The following is a 21,864-nucleotide window of genomic DNA, read 5'->3' as shown; positions in this document are numbered from 1 at the left end:
GCGTGAGTGAGAGTGCGTGAGTGAGAGTGCGTGAGTGAGAGTGCGTGAGTGAGAGTGCGCGTGAGTGAGAGTGCGCGTGAGTGAGAGTGCGTGAGTGAGAGTGCGTGAGTGAGAGTGCGTGGAGTGAGAGTGCGTGAGTGAGAGTCGCGTGGAGTGAGAGTGCGCGAGTGAGTGAGTGCGTGAGTGAGAGTGCGTGAGTGAGAGTGCGTGGAGTGAGAGTGCGTGAGTGAGAGTGCGTGAGTGAGAGTGCGTGAGTGAGAGTGCGGTGAGAGTGCGTGAGTGAGAGTGCGTGAGTGAGAGTGCGTGAGTGAGAGTCGCGTGAGTGAGAGTGCGTGGAGTGAGAGTGCGTGAGTGAGAGTGCGTGAGTGAGAGTGCGTGTGTGAGAGTGCGTGAGTGAGAGTGCGTGAGTGAGAGTGCGTGGTGAGTGAGAGTGCGTGAGTGAGAGTGCGTCTGTGAGAGTGCGTGAGTGAGAGTGCGTGAGTGAGAGTGCGTGAGTGAGAGTGCGTGAGTGAGAGTGCGTGAGTGAGAGTGCGTGAGTGAGAGTGCGTGAGTGAGAGTGCGTGAGTGAGAGTGCGTGAGTGTGCGTCTGTGAGAGTGCGTCTGTGAGAGTGCGTGAGTGTGTGTGTGTGTGTGCGTCTGTGAGAGTGCGTGAGTGTGTGTGTGTGTGTGCGTCTGTGAGAGTGCGTGAGTGTGTGTGTGTGTGTGCGTCTGTGAGAGTGCGTGTGTGTGTGCGTCTGTGAGAGTGCGTGAGTGAGAGTGCGTGTGTGTGTCTGTGAGAGTGTGTCTGTGAGAGTGCGTGAGTGAGAGTGCGTGAGTGAGTGTGTGTGTGCGTCTGTGAGAGTGTGTCTGTGAGAGTGCGTGAGTGAGTGTGTGTGTGTGTGTCTGTGAGAGTGTGTCTGTGAGAGTGCGTGAGTGAGAGTGCGTGAGTGAGTGTGTGTGTGCGTCTGTGAGAGTGTGTCTGTGAGAGTGCGTGAGTGAGTGTGTGTGTGTGTGTCTGTGAGAGTGTGTCTGTGAGAGTGCGTGAGTGAGAGTGCGTGAGTGAGTGTGTGTGTGTGTGTCTGTGAGAGTGTGTCTGTGAGAGTGCGTGAGTGAGTGTGTGTGTGTGTCTGTGAGAGTGCGTCTGTGAGAGTGCGTGAGTGTGTGTGTGTGTGTGTCTGTGAGAGTGTGTCTGTGAGAGTGCGTGAGTGAGTGTGTGTGTGTGTGTGTGTGAGTGAGAGCGAGCGTGTGTGATCACCTGTTTACACCCAATCAGAGATGCTGTCAGCTTTCTGAAGGTCAGTTTTCTCAGTGGAAAATAGACATCCAAGCGGGGGTATTCCTCACTATTTCGGGGTAGCCAGTGTGCAAATGTCATTCACTGTAGAAACAGCGATGCCATTTTAAACAGTATGTATCCAATGTTGAAACTCACAGAGCTGTTCTATGTAAACAATGACCTACAGATTCACTTTACGTCACCAACTGGCTCATATCACACACAAAAATGATCTTTTGCCGCCACCTGCTGGCTAACATATGCAATTGCAAAAATAAAGCCAGTAACACATGCACTACTCTTACACTTTAGTTTAGAACAGCACGAACACAAGCGGAGTGACACACACACACACAGTGAAGCGTCCCAGTGCTGATGATGTCACACCATCAGTGCTCACTGACGTCTCTCGTCCAATCAGATTCGAGGACCGGAACTAACTAGTATTTTGTTTTATCGGTGTGCTTTTTTTTTTTTCAGATGAATGCATAAACTGAAACTTGCTATTGTGTTATAACCTATTTGCAAATGTTTAAATTAAGTTTAATATTTTATCCAATTTATAAAGACACGTATGATGGGGACACACTGTGTATTGACCTGCATTAGAGGAATGACCCAGCGCACACTTTATTTACATATATGAAAGCGTTTTGATGTCTTGACTTTGTGCATTATTGCATTGGAATAATAGTGTCGATGTTTTCTTTCCAACAGTGTTTGTGGTGTCTCACCAACAACATCTGCTCCGAAGTATCCCGTGTCATATGTGATTCCTCCATCATCCGTGTGTAAACTCTCTCAGGCTGCTGGGGGGTTTGCTGGCGTGAGTAACCTCTTGGCCTAACTGTTGTACCTTGTTTGTTTGTGTTCACATTTGATGCAACACACATCCATTGCATTGCTTAACAGTCATTTCTAAATGTTGTGTTTATTTGCACAATGACCTCTTTAAGATTTCTATTTTTGGAGGACAATCCTCTATGAAGAGACACATTGTGACATGGTCGGTTGTGTGTTATGAAGACATCTGGTGAGAATATGGAAGTAATGGCACATTGTTTGTGAGGTTGGAGACTTTGGTTTAGGGTTGGAAATCCCCTGTTCAACTTCTGTAAAATTACAGAGTTATTCTATAACTGAACCACATTATTTTTACTGTCCAGAATGAAATCAAATCACACAGTTGTTCCTGTTTTACTATGTGGCTTATAAACGCAATCAAGCGCGTCAGGCGTTTCTCTGGTTGACGTGTGGCAGCTCTGATTATCAGTTTCTGGTGTACAACAACACGTATCTTAATAGACAAAAGTCCACCCGATGGGTTTATATGACCCTGTACGTGTTTATACTCTCTAGAAATGTCCCGTGATGATTTTTTGGAAATGAATGTCAATAAAAAACACGTGCTGCTCATATTTCGAGCTGAGAACAAATAAGACCTTTTTATTTAGCATGAAGACAATTAACCCTCGTGTGACCTTCTGGACATTTTTGTCTTTTTCATGTTTGTTTTTTTTGATCATTTTGTCTGTGTTAATGCAAACGGCGTACATCTTGCCAAAGGGGTGTATTTTTGGGGGAATTGTGATATTTCAACCTCAGTTCCTATCTATAGCACACACACAAGAGTCACACTCGGGACCTTCAGGACAAAAATGTCCCCATTGAAACCCATTAAAACGGCAATATTTGATCCCAGGGACATTAAAGCATAAAATGTGAATTTTATGATATTATACTTTCATTCTGGAGCTCTGGCTTCAAAAATGACATTTATAATATTTTCCACCAGATGGCGCCATTTCACTCATATTAATCCTGTGGAGCAAATACAAACTTTTCCCCTATTCACTGTTTACTGTATTATAGAGACCTGCAGGACAACTGAATACATGATGCAGATACAAGTGTGTGTGTGTGTGTGTGTGTGTGTGTGTGTGTGTGTATTCACTGTTTACTGTATTATAGAGACCTGCAGGACAACTGAATACATGATGTAGATACAAGTGTGTGTGTGTGTGTGTGTGTGTGTGTGTGTGTGTGTGTGTGTGTGTGTGTGTGTGTGTGTATTCACTGTTTACTGTATTATAGAGACCTGCAGGACAACTGAACACATGATGCAGATACAAGTGTATGTGTGTATTCACTGTTTACTGTATTATAGAGACCTGCAGGACAACTGAATACATGATGTAGATACAAGTGTGTGTGTGTGTGTGTGTGTGTGTGTGTGTGTGTGTATTCACTGTTTACTGTATTATAGAGACCTGCAGGACAACTGAATACATGATGTAGATACAAGTGTGTGTGTGTGTGTGTGTGTGTGTGTGTGTGTGTGTGTGTGTGTATTCACTGTTTACTGTATTATAGAGACCTGCAGGACAACTGAACACATGATGCAGATACAAGTGTGTGTGTGTGTGTGTGTGTGTGTGTGTGTGTGTGTGTGTGTGTATTCTCTGTTTACTGTATTATAGAGACCTGCAGGACAACTGAACACATGATGCAGATACAAGTGTGTGTGTGTGTGTGTGTGTGTGTGTGTGTGTGTGTGTATGTGTGTATTCTCTGTTTACTGTATTATAGAGACCTGCAGGACAACTGAATACATGATGTAGATACAAGTGTGTGTGTGTGTGTGTGTGTGTGTGTGTGTGTGTGTGTATTCACTGTTTACTGTATTATAGAGACCTGCAGGACAACTGAATACATGATGTAGATACAAGTGTGTGTGTGTGTGTGTGTGTGTGTGTGTGTGTGTGTATTCACTGTTTACTGTATTATAGAGACCTGCAGGACAACTGAATACATGATGTAGATACAAGTGTGTGTGTGTAAAAAAAAACAACAATGGCATTATGTAAACAAACAGGCCTTTAAAGGGTTAAAATCCAGAAAATTAATGAATATTTGGTAGTTATGATCAGAACTGATCAGGACGCTTTTTGACGCGGACACTTTTGTCCTCTAAGGACCTCTGAGGAACTTTTATTGATTGATTGATTAAAGGGTTAAAACAGTTTTTAGGATCGTTACGATTGTTTGCATGGTTTCGTGAGATTCACCTGTATTATTTCACTTTCATTTCCAAATAAGCAATCACCAGGACGTTTTTATAGTGAGTCACTGTTACCTATAAACACCCAGACGGTTTTATAAGCCCATCAGATTGACTTTCATCTGTTTAGGAGAAGCGTCGTAAATTTTGTAACGTTGTAAACTGATACCCCCAAATGTTTATTACACATTTATTCACCTGGCACAATCTTTTATCTAAAGTACATTCAAGATCGAAAAAAAAAAATAACATTTTCACTGTACTCGACTGTTTAATTTTTAAAGGTGTAAATAAGTTGGACTAAGTAGAAATGCTGTTTCTGTGAATATCAGTGAACTATCAGTGAACGTTCAGTAGGTGGCAGCAGTGACTAAAGGCATCAGGGGCGGCTGTGGCTCAGGTGGTACAGCGGGTGGTAGAGCGGGTCGGCCACTAATCACAGGGTTGTTGGTTTGATTCCCGGCCCACATGACTCCACATGCCGAAGTGTCCTTGGGCAAGACACTGAACCCCAAGCTGGCACACTAGCAGCTTGCATGGCAGCTCTATCATTGGTGTATGTGTGTTTGAATGGGTGAATGAGTCACAGTATACCGCTAAGGCTAAAAAAGCACTATATAAGTGCAGGACATTTACCATTTCATCTGTAGGCGTTAGTAGAGTTTCCTATAGTTCAGCTAGCAGCGTCAAAACCTTGGGTATGATTCATCGAGAACACAATTATTGATTAAATGCATAGCTGGAATTCTGAAGCACTGGAAGTCAGCTTTGGAAAAATGTGTTCAGCCATATGAATAAAATGTAAGTGTTGATTTGTGATGTTTTGTTTTTGTATGTTTCACGACAGTGAATTTTGAAGCGTTGATCATCGCCATTGCGGTGTTGTGTGGAGTGCTGCTGTTGGCCATCGCTGTGTGCTGCTGCTGCTGCTGCTGTAAATGCAACCGATCAACCCGGTGAGTACACTCTACACCACGGCGCACACTGCATACTACGCGGCGGCTCTACAGATGGCGCACACTGCATACTACGCACGGCGCTCTACAGGCGGCGCACACTGCATACTACGCGCGGCGCTCTACAGACGGCGCACACTGCACACTACGCACGGCGCTCTACAGACGGCGCACACTGCATACTACGCACGGCGCTCTACAGGCGGCGCGACACTGCATACTACGCCACGGCGCTCTACAGATGGCGCACACTGCATACTATGCACGGTGCTCTACAGACGGCGCACACTACACACTGCATACTACGCACGGTGCTCTACAGACGGCGCACACTACACACTGCATACTACGCACGGTGCTCTACAGACGGCGCACACTACACACTGCATACTACGCACGGTGCTCTACAGACGGCGCACACTACACACTGCATACTACGCACGGTGCTCTACAGGCGGCGCACACTACACACTGCATACTACGCACGGCGCTCTACAGGCGGCGCACACTACACACTGCATACTACGCGACGGTGCTCTACAGACGGCACACACTGCATACTACGCGACGGCACTCTACAGGCGGCGACACTACACACTGCATACTACGCACGGCGCTCTACAGGCGGCGCACACTACACACTGCATACTACGCACGGTGCTCTACAGACGGCACACACTGCATACTACGCACGGCGCTCTACAGACGGCGCGACACTGCATACTACGCGCGGTGCTCTACAGGCGGCGCGACACTGCATACTACACACTGCCCTCTACAGGCGGCACACACTGCATACTACGCACGGCGCTCTACAGACGGCGCACACTGCATACTACGCACGGCGCTCTACAGGCGGCGCACACTGCATACTACGCACGGTGCTCTACAGACGGCGCGACACTGCATACTACGCACGGCGCTCTACAGATGGCGCACACTGCATACTACACACGGTGCTCTACAGACGGCGCGACACTACACACTGCATACTACACACGGTGCTCTACAGATGGCGACACTGCATACTACACACTGCCCTCTACAGACGGCGCACACTACACACTGCATACTATGCACGGCACTCTACAGATAGCGCACACTGCATACTACACACGGTGCTCTACAGACGGCGCACACTACACACTGCATACTATGCACAGCGCTCTACAGACGGCACACACTGCATACTACACACGGCGCTCTACAGACGGCGCACACTGCATACTACACACGGCGCTCTACAGACGACGCACGCCACCCAGTGCATACTACACACGGCGCTCTACAGACGGCGCACACTACACACTGCATACTATGCACAGCGCTCTACAGACGGCGCACACTACACACTGCGCTCTACAGACGGCGCACTGCATACTACACACTGCACACTACACACTGCGCACTACACACAGCGCTCTACAGACGGCGCACACTACAGACGGCGCACTACACACTGCGCTCTACAGACGGCGCACTACACACTGCGCTCTACAGACGGCGCACTACACACTGCGCTCTACACACGGCACACTACACACTGCGCTCTACACACGGCGCGACTACACACTGCGCTCTACAGACGGGCGCACTACACACTGCGCTCTACAGACGGCGCGACTACACACTGCGCTCTACAGACGGCGCACTACACACTGCGCTCTACAGACGGCGCACTACACACTGCGCTCTACAGACGGCGCACTACACACTGCGCTCTACAGACGGCGCACTACACACTGCGCTCTACACACGGCGCACTACACACTGCGCTCTACAGACGGCGCACTACACACTGCGCTCTACAGACGGCGCACTACACACTGCGCTCTACAGACAGCGCACTACACACGGTGCTCTACAGACGGCGCGACTACACACTGCGCTCTACAGACGGCGCGACTACACACTGCGCTCTACAGACGGCGCACTACACACTGCGCTCTACAGACGGCGCACTACACACTGCGCTCTACAGACAGCGCACTACACACGGTGCTCTACAGACGGCGCACTACACACTGCGCTCTACAGACGGCGCACTACACACTGCGCTCTACAGACAGCGCACTACACACTGCGCTCTACAGACGGCGCACTACACACTGCGCTCTACAGACGGCGCACTACACACTGCGCTCTACAGACGGCGCACTACACACTGCGCTCTACACACGGCGACTACACACTGCGCTCTACAGACGGCGCACTACACACTGCGCTCTACAGACGGCGCACTACACACTGCGCTCTACAGACAGCGCACTACACACGGTGCTCTACAGACGGCGCACTACACACTGCATACTACACACTGCGCTCTACAGACGGCGCACTACACATGGCACTCAATCATGTAACATTCAATCATGTTACTGTCATTTTATAAAAGCAGTAGGCTACTCGAGGCCATGTGTTACAGTGATTTTACTTTTTTTTGTTGCTTTAACGGTGATAATTAAAATGGCTTGTCACTTCCTGTTTTGCATTGAGCCATGCTGCAGTTTCACTTTTTATTCTCCTCACAAAAGACCTTTCTTGTGTAAAAATGATGCTTTATTGTCATTTATACATCAAAGGGGATCTTTAACTTCTGTGTTTCAGTTTCAATGATGATTTAAAACTGATTGTACAAAAGCAACCTCAAAAACTCAAAACAGAGGGCCTAAAATCCCTCATAACACACGGACTGGAGTGGCTTATTGCTTTTATGAAATGGCAGCAATTGCAATTTAAAAAAAAAGACATTACCATAATTTCCGGACTATTGAGCGCACATGAATATAAGCCGCACCCACTGATTTTTAAATAAAATATTATTTTAAACATAAATAAGCCGCACCTGTCTATAAGCCGCAGGTGCCTACCGGTACATTGAAACAAATGAACTTTACTCAGGCTTTAACGAAACACGGTGTGGCAGCGGGGGCGTGGTCAAGCGCCCGTCCGGGAGAGAAAAGCGGTAAGGGCGCTTACACCTGAGCTAAATTATGCCTAACACCGGTGTCTAATTTCAGTAAGCATGGGGAGAGCGGCATAAAAAGGCAGCAGCCACAGAGCTGAGAGAGTGACACACGTCAGTCTAGTGTTGGTGCATAGAAGAATTGAGAAACTTTATAAAATTGATTGTAAACATTGCTGTGGCCATTAAAAGCCTTACCTGGAACGTCAAGTGCCCTGCTGAAAACTGTCACACTGGTGCCCGTGTGACAGTTTCCCAAGAAGGACACGTGAAGCAGGGCACTTGAAATTAGACACCGGTGTTAGACATAATTTAGCGCAGGTGTAAGCGCCTTACAGCTTTTCTCTCCCGGACGGGCGCTTGACCACGCCCCCGCTGCCACACACGGCTTGTAATTAAACATTTGCAGTAAACAGTAGCCTACCAAGAAAGTCATTGGTCACTATCTTCCTCCTCCTGTGCACTGAAACCACTGAAGTCATCTCCTTCGGTGTCGGAGTTGAATAGCCTCAGATTTAGTTGTCTTTTTGCACTGAGTCAATTCCTCACGCTGCTGTTTCCAGCATCTTATCATCGACTCATTAAGACCAAGCTCCCGTGCAGCAGCTCTATTTCCTTTTCCAACAGCCAGATCAATCGCCTTCAACTTGAAAGCAGCATCATATGCGTTTCTCCATGTCTTTGCCATGATGAGGGTGACAAAATGACTACCGTAATCAGAATGATGGGAAGTTTGAGCGCACTCGATTTAATCTAAACAGTAAACAAAAAAAGTTGTTTTGACCTTAACTCGTTCGGCAATTTCATTGGTCTAATGAAAGCTTCACACCGCCAAAAAACTGAGCACGTCACAGAATGTTTTTTTTTTTTTTTGAAAAGCGGGAAAAATCCATATATTATCCGCGTCATTGTATAAGCCGCGAGGTTCAAAGTGTGGGAAAAAAGTTGCGGCTTATAGTCCGGAAATTACGGTAAATGTTCAATACAATTAATATCTTTATTATTATTACTAAAGAGTAAAAAATAAACGATTGTTCTGCTAGGTAATATAGTTCATTATGCAGAGTTCCCACGCATCCTGGTAAACCTGGAATTGTGCAATGCAGTTTTCCATTCATGAATTGTAAGCGTCAGACTACGGCGGCGTTCGAACCGCAGAATTTCTTTGAAAATGAATTCACACCCTGTGGTGATGGCATGGTGATGCTTCCTTTCCACCTCTGTTTGTAAATTAATTTTCAATAATTCAACGATCGGAACAAAAGTTACGCGTGTGCGAACGAATGTTACGCGTGTACGAACGAATGTTACGTGTGTGCGAACGAAATCTTCAAAGACATTTGGGTGATTTGGAACTTTTCTGTATTTTAATATGAATGTTACATGTGCACAAACAAATGTTACATGTGCACGAACAAATGTTACATGTGCACGAACAAATGTTACATGTGCACGAACAAATGTTACATGTGCACGAACAAATGTTACATGTGCACGAACGAATGGACGTTACATGTGCACGAACGAATGAACGTTACATGTGCGCGAACGAATGAACGCTACATGTGCGCGAACGAATGAACGCTACATGTGCGCGAACGAATGAACGTTACATGTGTACAAACAAACGTTACATGTGTGCGAACGAATGAACGTTACATGTGTGCGAACGAACGTTACATTTGGACGAACAAACGTTTCATTTAAATTAATGTTACATGTGAATGAATGATACATGTGAATGAATGAATGTTACATGTGAATGAATGAATGCTACATGTGAATGAATGAATGTTACATGTGAATGAATGAATGTTACATGTGAATGAATGAATGAATGAATGAATGTTACAGGTGAATGAATGAATGATACATGTGAATGAATGAATGAATGATACATGTGATTGAATGAATGATACATGTGAATGAATGAATGTTACATGTGAATGAATGAATGTTACATGTGAATGAATGAATGAATGAATGTTACAGGTGAATGAATGAATGATACATGTGAATGAATGAATGAATGATACATGTGAATGAATGAATGTTACATGTGAATGATTGTTACATATGAATGAATGAATGATACATGTGAATGAATGATACATATGAATGAATGTTACATGTGAATGAATGAATGAATGATACATGTGATTGAATGAATGCTACATGTGAATGAATGAATGTTACATGTGAATGAATGAATGTTACATGTGAATGAATGAATGAATGAATGTTACAGGTGAATGAATGAATGATACATGTGAATGAATGAATGAATGATACATGTGAATGAATGAATGTTACATGTGAATGATTGTTACATATGAATGAATGAATGATACATGTGAATGAATGATACATATGAATGAATGTTACATGTGAATGAATGAATGAATGCTACATGTGAATGAATGTTACATGTGAATGAATGAATTAATGAATGTTACATTTGAATAATTGGATGACCCTATGATCTCCACGATGAGGAAAACAAGGATTGAATCACTGAAGTGGAATGTCATGGAATCTAGATATGTCCAAGTGTGATTTTTAAACTGCAAAAGGTTGCGATTTAATTAAATATATAATCTGCATGTGCTGCATGCTTCAAAATGAATGTGTGAAGCAGCCGCTCTTATGCTGAGAACACCTCATTGTGATCATCACGTGTGCTTTGTATGTGTGTTATAGATGGCAGTGAGCGTTCTGAAGCGTGCAGCACATACAGACAATAAAATTATTGAATTACATTTTTTCGGAGGTGCGACTACCATCAAAAAAACACAGAAACGCCAAAACAAAAGCTTGATTTAAATAAATGCATAAAATGGTAAAAAGATCATGTTTAATGCAATTAAATAATAATAATATTAGCAATAATGTATCAAAGCAATATCTCACATCTATGGAAAAAATCTGGATGTTGTAAAAAAGCTCTTCATTTAATAATAATAATGCAATGTTGAAAATTTGAATGAAGAAAAGAAATTAAACTGTCGAATACGAATTGAAAAAAAAATAATAACCCTTCAATATATTTTTATGTAACAGTAGTACAACTACTATTATGGTGTGTAAATACTTCATGATTATGTTTGTTGCTTTAGTGTTGATCGTGAGGATGAGCAGTTTACCAGGAGACGAGAGGAGATCACACAGCGTGCTGATGAACGGTGAGAAACTTCATCATCAGAATTGTTTTAATCACTGCAGGTGACCCGCAGCTGAAGAACCTTGAAACATGGCTATTTATAGTTCTTGTAGTACACCAGATGTTTATATCCACAGGTCAGATCAGCGTGACCAAAGTTGCATTTAATGCAGTGTATTCATTTAAAATGAGCTCAGCTGCATTTAGTGTTTCTGTTCTGTACAGTCTGAACTTTTCTGTATTCTAATATGAATGTTACATTTGAGTGAATGAATGTTGCATTTGAATCAGTGAGTGAATGTTGCATTTTAGTGAATGTTGCATTTGAGCGAATGTTGCATTTGAGTGAGTGAATGAATGTTACATTTGAATGAGTGAGTGAATGTTGCATTTGAGTGAATGTTGCATTTGAGTGAATGTTGCATTTGAGTGAGTGAGTGAGTGAATGTTGCATTTGAGTGAGTGAGTGAGTGAGTGAATGTTGCATTTGAGTGAGTGAGTGAGTGAATGTTGCATTTGAGTGAGTGAGTGAGTGAATGTTGCATTTGAATGAATGAATGTTGCATTTGAGTGAATGTTGCATTTGAATGAGTGAATGAATGTTGCATTTGAATGAATGAATGTTGCATTTGAGTGAGTGAGTGAATGTTGCATTTGAGTGAGTGAGTGAATGTTGCATTTGAATGAGTGAATGAATGTTGCATATGAATGAATGTTGCATTTGAGTGAGTGAATGAGTGAATGTTGCATTTGAGTGAGTGAGTGAATGTTGCATTTGAGTGAGTGAGTGAATGTTGCATTTGAATGAGTGAATGAATGTTGCATATGAATGAATGTTGCATTTGAGTGAGTGAATGAGTGAATGTTGCATTTGAGTGAGTGAGTGAATGTTGCATTTGAGTGAGTGAGTGAATGTTGCATTTGAGTGAATGTTGCATTTGAGTGAGTGAGTGAGTGAGTGAATGTTGCATTTGAGTGAGTGAGTGAGTGAATGTTGCATTTGAGTGAGTGAGTGAGTGAGTGAGTGAATGTTGCATTTGAGTGAGTGAGTGAGTGAATGTTGCATTTGAGTGAGTGAGTGAGTGAATGTTGCATTTGAGTGAGTGAGTGAGTGAATGTTGCATTTGAGTGAGTGAGTGAGTGAATGTTGCATTTGAATGAATGAATGTTGCATTTGAGTGAATGTTGCATTTGAATGAGTGAATGAATGTTGCATTTGAATGAATGAATGTTGCATTTGAGTGAGTGAGTGAATGTTGCATTTGAGTGAATGTTGCATTTGAGTGAATGTTGCATTTGAATGAGTGAATGAATGTTGCATTTGAACGAACTAATGAATGAATGTTGCATTTGAACGAACTAATGAATGAATGTTGCATTTGAACAAACTAATGAATGAATGTTGCATTTGAATGAATGAGTGTTACAGATGAATGAATGAACGAATGTTACATTTGAATGAATGAATGTTACATTTAAATAGTGCTTTACTGACACTACACTGAAAATGCTTCACAAAGTATGTACATCATATTTTTAAATAAAATATGTTTTAAAGGGTGGAATGTTGTAATTTCAAACTTTCTATTGTCTCTCTCGAACAATTGTATCCTTATTTAAAATGTTTTAAAAGTGAAATTTTTCAGAAGTTCATTAGTTTTGTAGAATCTCCAGTGTGTAGTGTGAGTACAGCTGTCTAAAAGCACATTTATGAGCTCTGTTTGGGAGATAAAGGCTGTAACAGATGGTGAACAGCTCTCAGTGTCTTCACTAACTCTGATCGTTCACAGATCAGCGGCTCGTCTCTTTTGTGCTGATATGAAGGGGTTTGTATGGAGGCCCACAGCTCGCCTAATCGTCTTTATGGAGCGAGCGGTGTCGTTCACCACCGTTCATATGTCACACACCCATAAAACACCACTGCCCGAGTTTATGATGCCCCACTGGGAGTGTGTGAAGGCATGTGGGTTTAAACAAAGACTCGATCCCACCATCAATCATGTGCTGCTTGTTAGGATGCGGCGTGGGTAAACCGTATTTTTGTCACCAAGTATTGACAAGTGAAAACAGGCCGATGTCTTTGAAAAGTAAAATGAGTTTAGAGAGCCGTCCAGCTGCGTTAGAACACAAGAAAACGTCCTGCTGAGAGAACGGCCCCTCAGGGTGTTAAACGAAGATTCATGTGCATTGAAGTTCAGTGTTTCTTAAAAACAAAAATAACAAAAATAGAATGATGCGTATGCGCTTTAATCTGTCACTTACTTCAGATTATTTTCTCTTGCAGGAGGGCTGAGAGGAAGACGAAACATGATGAGATCCGCAAGAAGTATGGTGAGTGATGTAAACCCTGAGTAGACTCGGTCTCCCCTTTGAGTGACAACAAATAAAGTTATGCATTTGAGGTTGTTTGTGTAGATTTGGTTCATTATGCTGGACACTTCATCACTGCTGCTCCTTCACTATTCACACATTTGAACAAATGAACGTTACATTTGAACGTTACATTTGAACGTTACATTTGAACGTTACATTTGAACGTTACATTTGAATGTTACATTTGAATGAATGAACGTTACATTTGAACGAATGAACGTTACATTTGAACGAATGAACGTTACATTTGAACGAATGAACGTTACATTTGAACGTTATATTTGAACGAATGAACGTTACATTTGAATGAATGAACGTTACATTTGAATGAATGAACGTTACATTTGAACGTTACATTTGAACGTTACATTTGAACGTTACATTTGAACGTTACATTTGAACGAATGAACGTTACATTTGAACGAATGAACGTTACATTTGAACGTTACATTTGAACGAATGGACGTTACATTTGAACGAATGGACGTTACATTTGAATGTTACATTTGAATGTTACATTTGAATGTTACATTTGAATGTTACATTTGAATGTTACATTTGAATGTTACATTTGAATGTTACATTTGAATGTTACATTTGAACGTTACATTTGAACGAATGGACGTTACATTTGAACGAATGGACGTTACATTTGAATGTTACATTTGAATGTTACATTTGAATGTTACATTTGAATGTTACATTTGAATGTTACATTTGAACGTTACATTTGAACGAATGAACGTTACATTTGAACGAATGAACGTTACATTTGAACGAATGAACGTTACATTTGAACGTTACATTTGAACGTTACATTTCAACGAATGAACGTTACATTTGAACGAATGAACGTTACATTTGAACGAATGAACGTTACATTTGAACGTTACATTTGAACGAATCAATGTTATATTTGAACGAATGAACGTTACATTTGAACGTTACATTTGAACGTTACATTTGAACGAATTAATGTTACATTTGAACTAGAGGTCGACCGATATTGTTTTTTTCAGGCCGATGCCGATCTTTTGAAATCCGGGTCGGCCGATTTATTTTGGCCGATATGTGCTTGTTTTTAACCTCTTATTTGAACCTTTTATTTGAAAATGTAACACAAATAATTACTTAAGATAGACAACATTTCTCAACAAATACATTTATTGAACACTTGACCAATCTGCACTTGTACACTTAAATTAAAAATGTATAATGTAAAAGCATATTGTATAAATAATGTATAACAAATATATTAAATAAACAAAGCAGGTGTTACGAACTGCTCCGAGACACGAAGGTTGAGATCCAAATGCAGCTTTAATTAAGGGGCAATCCAGACACGTAATCCAATATTCAGAGCATCCAAGAGAAGCACAGGCATAACTAGGGATGGGTATCGTTAAGGTTTTAATGGTATTACTATCTTACCGATACTGCTTATCGATCCGGTACTTTAACGGTATTCTTAACGGTTCTTTTTGTTTATATATATATATATATATATATATTAAACTAAGATAAACGTTATATAGGCACAGTGATTTAATTTCAGGAAGGTCTACTAACATTACTGTTCAGGTGTGGTCTAAAAAGAAATCTAATAAAGTAATCAATTGTAAAATAACACTGCATAGTTTATCATAGATAGATTAATGCTTATTAATGCAGAAGTTATTCATTCAAGAGCTGTAAGTGATTTTCTCTTTGCCTTTTGTTATACTAATGGCTCAATCGTCAGCATGTTTATTAGGATGCTTCCCCTTTAAGACCGAGTCTAATAGGCTCCTGATGCGCCATATTTTCTCCCCAACTATTTCCATAACTACGTCCATTTAAGACATAAACTGTGTTTAAGTGAATCTCCAAGCCGGTCGTTTTGACATATTTTTGTGTACAGTTGATCGTTTAGACGCATGAAACCCAAAGTAGCCTATACTTTGCTTGTCTCTGCGGTGTGTTTCGGAGCGCGCGCCGCCTTGGGAACGGTATCTCTTGCGCTTTTTTTATTATTAAACGCGTCCCGCAATTTAGCAACAGTAGCTAGACTGTATTTTACAACAATCACCGATCGTGCTGATTCTGATGTTAAGTTTGAGTTTTAGGGAGAAATGTCAGTGCACCGCTGTGAAGGGAAGAAAGTTGTGCTAAACAGAATGCGGCTTATGTATAAATATTCTTTTTATAATCTTTGGAAGGCGAAATCTAAAATAAAATCAGACTAATAATCACAGATCTAAACCAGGCTACGTTTGAAGGTTTAGTTCTGTCACTCATTAAACAGGGCTCGCTGTGCGCGAGCTCTCTCTCTCTCTCTCTCTCTCTCTCTCTCTCTCTCTCTCTCTCTCTGACTGCGAATAGCTAAATTGCATCACAGACAAATGGTTTCATATTATTATACATAGAAATGGCTGGCGAGATAAAATAACTTTCTCTTTATAGCAATAAAGAATGTATTTTCTTAATTTCTCCAGTACCGACAGCAGAACCGATAACGTCCGAGCTTACCAAAGCCACTCCTTCAATAGCCTATAGTGCGTTGGTATATTTTATTACTTATTTCTCTGCATTGAGTGACAACCCTCTCAAATATAAGACACACAAACAGAACAAATAAAAGTCTCAGATTCACTGTCTGTAATTGCAAAATTCTTGCTTACTTATTGTGACATGATAGCAACCCTTCTGCTGTGATAATGCAACTTCAACTACGACATCAATATCCAAAGTAGCCGAACGTCATGTCAACTATCGCATTTGTCGCGTTTTTTCTCGAAGTTAGCAGTAACATATCAAAAGTTTTTAATTAAATATAAAGAAGTTATACAAATTTAATCCTTACTGTTTTCTCCAAGGAACTTAGCTCCTTCCTTAGGCACTGGATGAGGTCTGCTCACTCTGCTGGAGAATGACTCTAGGGGCAGCGTGCGTCGAACACGTGTTCCACAACAACACTAGGCTGCCCACAGATGCGCCTGCCTAATAATCGGCTTGATATGCTTGGATATTGGCCGATGCGATTATGTAAAAAATTAAAAAATCGGCCGATTAATCGGTCAGACCTCTAATTTGAGCGAATGAATGTTACATTTGAGCGTTACATTTGAGCGAATGAATGTTACATTTGAGCGTTACATTTGAGCGAATGAGCGTTACATTTGAGCGAATGAGCGTTACATTTGAGCGAATGAAGCGTTACATTTGAACGTTACATTTGAGCGAATGAGCGTTACATTTGAAGCGAATGAATGTTACATTTGAGCGAATGAGCGTTACATTTGAGCGAATGAGCGTTACATTTGAACGTTACATTTGAGCGAATGAATGTTACATTTGAGCGAATGAGCGTTACATTTGAACGAATGAGCGTTACATTTGAATGAATGAGCGTTACATTTGAGACGAATGAATGTTACATTTGAGCGTTACATTTGAGCGAATGAATGTTACATTTGAGCGAATGAGCGTTACATTTGAGCGAATGAGCGTTACATTTGAACGGTCCAGAGAGGTCCAGATAATTGTGTGTCCAGAGTAAATCGGGTGTAATTGATCTGCAGTGGTGTGACTGAAATCTGTTTGATTCTGCAACTCTATTGAACACATCTCGGTAATTTAATTCTTGGATTTTGCCGATGTAGCCAAAAAGTCTTTCACTAACGTTGTGCTTCCGGTACATCATATAGAGTTGTATCTATAATGGTCAACATGTCATCTGTATTGATCAGTTTTTGATCATCCTGGTCACACTAATGCTTGATTCAGCTGCTGCCATGTTCTTCAAACTACGGCTCATCTTGTGTGACACTGTACAGTGTATATGCAATAAACATCTCACTTGTATTGGTTCTCCCAGCTCCCGCCTCCTTCATAGGAAAGGCAGATGTCTGCCACTTTGTTGTATTCTATTCTACTGTTTTCTATTTTACCCATCTATTCTACTTTACCATTCAATTCTATTGTTCTCTAATTAAATACTATATTATAGAGTAATAATGCTGCTCATTGAATTATTTTCCAAATCTCATATCAAGATTATTTACATTGATAGTATAAGACACCAACGTTTCAGCATGTAACAGTAAAGTGTTTGTCTTTTTGTATCTGTAAGCGGGTCCCAAATGCAACTGTTTATGCGGTAAAAGTAAAACATTAGTGGCTATATATAGTTACTGGTCATGAAACTGTAATTTTCTAGAATTATTTTGCTTGCGTGGATGTCGCGGAGAATAGTGTGAAGCCTCCACACGTGCTACGTCTCCGCGGTAACATGCTCAAGTCACGTGATGAGATGCGCGGATTGACTGTCTCAGACGCGGAGGCGGATTGAGGCGAGTCACTACGCCACCACGAGGACTTGGGCGCTTTGGGAATTAGGCGTTACAGATTGAGGAGAGAGGAAATAAAAGAAACTCTTGTGCAGTAACGGGTGAAAGGGTGTCAGGCGGGATAGTTCTCTTGTGTTAATTAGCTCTGGTGTAATTGATGTGGTGGTAAAACTCAGTCCCACTGCTTCAGTCTGATCGCAGCTCTGCATTACTGCACTGAAGCATGTGAAAGAGAAACACAGCCGCAGCTTTAAAAGCAAGACTGGGGTCATGAGGTCGAACCCTCACAGCTGCTCAAAGACCAGCACAAATACATGTGACCTTGAGAGAAGCTGAAGGAGGTGTGTGTGTGTGTGTGTGTGTGTGTGTGTGTGTGTGCGTGCGTGCGTGCGTAAGAATGACCTGAATGAGAGGAAACCGCAGCTTCACCCGTCAATAAAATCAGATGCATTAGTTTCACCAACTCTACTCTTCTATTCTATTCAATCATTCTGTTCTACTTTATTCTCCTAATATGTTCTAATGTATTGTTCTGTACTCTACTCTCCTTTTGTACTCAATTCCATTGTTCACTGTTCAGTGCTATGTGCATTCAGAAAGTATTCAGACCCCTTCATTTTTGTCACATTTTGTAATGTTGCAGCCATAAACTAAAATACTTTCAATGATTTTATTTCACAACAATCTACACTTCATACCCATTAATGATTATTTTGCAAATGTATTAAAAATAAATAACTGAAAAATCACATTGGCATAAGTATTCAGACCCTTAACTCAGCACCTTTGGCAGCGATTACAGGCTCGAGTCATTTTGGGTTGATGGATTTGGGGGTTTTCTGCCGTTCTCTGCAGATCCTCTCCAGCTCTGTCAGGTTGGATGGGGACCGTCAGTGGACAGTCATTTCCAGGTCTCTCCAGAGATGTCCAATTGAGTTCAAGTCCGGACTCTGGCTGGACAATTCAAGGACAGTGTCTCGGATCGGATTTGAAAATGTCTGTTCACATGATCATCCGATTAACAGATCTGTGTCACATTTAGTGAACTTGTGAAGAGCCAAAATGTGAAAAAAATGAAGGGGTCTGAATGCACTGTGTACCCTGTAATATATTCTATTCTACTCTACAATTCTATTGTACTGTTCACTATTGTACTCATCTATTCTACTCTACTGTTCTGTTCTTTTCTATTCTATTGTTCTCTATTGTACTCTACCATTCTATTGTACTCTACTTTGCTGTATTCTGTTCTATTCTATTGTATTCTACTGTTCTATTCTATTCTACTGTTTTCTATTGTACTCTTCTGATCTACTCTTCCGTTCTCTTTTCTATTCTATTGTTCTCTATTGTACTCTACCATTCTATTGTACTCTAGTTTGCTGTATTCTGTTCTATTCTATTTTATTCTACTGTTCTATTCTATTCTACTGTTTTCTATTGTACTCTTCTGATCTACTCTTCCATTCTCTATTCTATTCTATTGTTCTCTATTGTACTCTACCATTCTATTGTACTCTACTTTGCTGTATTCTGTTCTATTCTAATTTATTCTACTGTTCTATTCTATTCTACTGTTTTCTATTGTACTCTTCTAATCTACTCTTCCATTCTCTATTCTATTCTATTGTACTCTCCTCTTCTACTGTTCTATTCTATTCTACTGTTTTCTATTCTACTGTTTTCTATTGTACTCTTCTAATCTACTCCTCCATTCTCTATTCTATTCTATTGTTCTCCATTCTACTCTCCTATTCTACTCTACTGTTCTATTCTATTCTACTGTTTTCTATTGTACTCTTCTAATCTACTCCATTTTCAATTCTATTGTACTCCTATTTTACTCTTCTGTTCTATTCTATTCTACTGTTTTCTAATCTATTCTTCCATTCTCTGTTCAATTCTATTGTTGTCTATTGTACTCTCTTATTCTACTGTACAATTCTCTGTTCTAGTCTACTGTTGTATTCTTCTGTTCTATTCTACTGTTTTCTATTGTACTCTTCTGATCTACTCTTCCATTATTCTATTCTATTGTTCTCTATTGTAATCTCCTATTCTACTCTTCTGTTCAATTCTATTCTACTGTTCTATTCTATTCTACTGTTTTCTGTTGTACTCTTCTGATCTACTCTTCCATTCTCTATTTTACTCTCCTATTCTACTCTACTGTTCTACTCTACTGTTCTATTCTACTCTACTGTACTGTTCTATTCTACTCTACTGTTCTATTCTACTGTTCTTTTCTACTCTACTGTACTGTTCTATTCTACTGTACTGTTCTATTCTACTGTACTGTACTGTTCTATTCTACTGTACTGTTCTACTCTACTGTACTGTTCTACTCTACTGTTCTATTCTACTCTACTGTTCTATTCTACTGTTCTGTTCTACTCTACTGTACTGTTCTATTCTACTCTACTGTTCTATTCTACTGTACTCTACTGTTCTATTCTACTGTACTGTACTGTTCTATTCTACTGTACTGTTCTACTCTACTGTTCTATTCTATTCTACTCTACTGTTCTACTCTACTGTACTGTTCTATTCTACTCTACTGTTCTACTCTACTGTACTGTTCTAGTCTACTCTACTGTTCTGTTCTAGTCTACTCTACTGTTCTGTTCTATTCTACTCTACTGTACTGTTCTACTCTACTGTTCTATTCTATTCTACTCTACTGTTCTATGCTACTCTACTGTTCTACTCTACTGTTCTACTCTACTGTTCTGTTCTATTCTACTCTACTGTACTGTTCTACTCTACTGTTCTATTCTATTCTACTCTACTGTTCTATGCTACTCTACTGTTCTATTCTACTCTACTGTTCTAGTCTACTCTACTGTTCTACTCTACTGTACTGTTCTGTTCTACTCTACTGTACTGTTCTGTTCTACTCTACTGTACTGTTCTATTATACTCTACTGTTCTATTCTACTGTACTGTACTGTTCTATTCTACTGTACTGTTCTACTCTACTCTACTCTACTGTTCTATTCTATTCTACTCTACTGTTCTACTGTACTGTTCTATTCTACTCTACTGTTCTACTCTACTGTACTGTTCTATTCTACTCTACTGTTCTGTTCTATTCTACTCTACTCTACTGTTCTAGTCTACTCTACTGTATTCTACTCTACTGTTCTACTCTACTGTACTGTTCTATTCTACTCTACTGTTCTACTCTACTGTACTGTTCTATTCTACTCTACTGTTCTACTCTACTGTACTGTTCTATTCTACTCTACTGTTCTGTTCTATTCTACTCTACTGTTCTAGTCTACTCTACTGTTCTACTCTACTGTTCTACTCTACTGTTCTGTTCTATTCTACTCTACTGTACTGTTCTACTCTACTGTTCTATTCTATTCTACTCTACTGTTCTATGCTACTCTACTGTTCTATGCTACTCTACTGTTCTATTCTACTCTACTGTTCTAGTCTACTCTACTGTTCTATTCTACTGTTCTGTTCTACTCTACTGTACTGTTCTGTTCTACTCTACTGTACTGTTCTGTTCTACTCTACTGTACTGTTCTATTATACTCTACTGTTCTATTCTACTGTACTGTACTGTACTGTTCTATTCTACTGTACTGTTCTATTCTACTGTACTGTTCTACTCTACTCTACTGTTCTATTCTACTCTACTGTTCTGTTCTATTCTACTCTACTGTTCTATTCTACTCTACTGTTCTATTCTATTCTACTCTACTGTTCTATTCTACTCTACTGTTCTATTCTACTCTACTCTACTGTTCTATTC

The 21,864-nt window shown here is 40.9% G+C and overlaps 1 protein-coding gene across 1 annotated transcript in view; it reads left to right on the top strand.

Annotated features, from left to right (window-relative positions):
- LOC127658073 (pituitary tumor-transforming gene 1 protein-interacting protein) overlaps window positions 1–21,864 on the top strand; it is a 33,613-nt gene that overhangs the window by 2,241 nt on the left and 9,508 nt on the right. Inside the window, 6 exon segments of the mRNA XM_052147173.1 lie at window positions 1,973–2,008; window positions 2,010–2,061; window positions 2,064–2,081; window positions 5,164–5,272; window positions 11,354–11,419; window positions 13,682–13,728. Coding sequence (XP_052003133.1) covers window positions 1,973–2,008; window positions 2,010–2,061; window positions 2,064–2,081; window positions 5,164–5,272; window positions 11,354–11,419; window positions 13,682–13,728 — 328 coding nt within the window.

Source organism: Xyrauchen texanus, chromosome 17 (genome assembly GCF_025860055.1).
Source record: "Xyrauchen texanus isolate HMW12.3.18 chromosome 17, RBS_HiC_50CHRs, whole genome shotgun sequence".
Lineage (NCBI taxonomy): Eukaryota > Metazoa > Chordata > Actinopteri > Cypriniformes > Catostomidae > Xyrauchen > Xyrauchen texanus.
The sequence above is the reverse complement of the archived record's forward strand: the minus strand, read 5'-3'. Positions and strand labels throughout refer to the sequence as shown.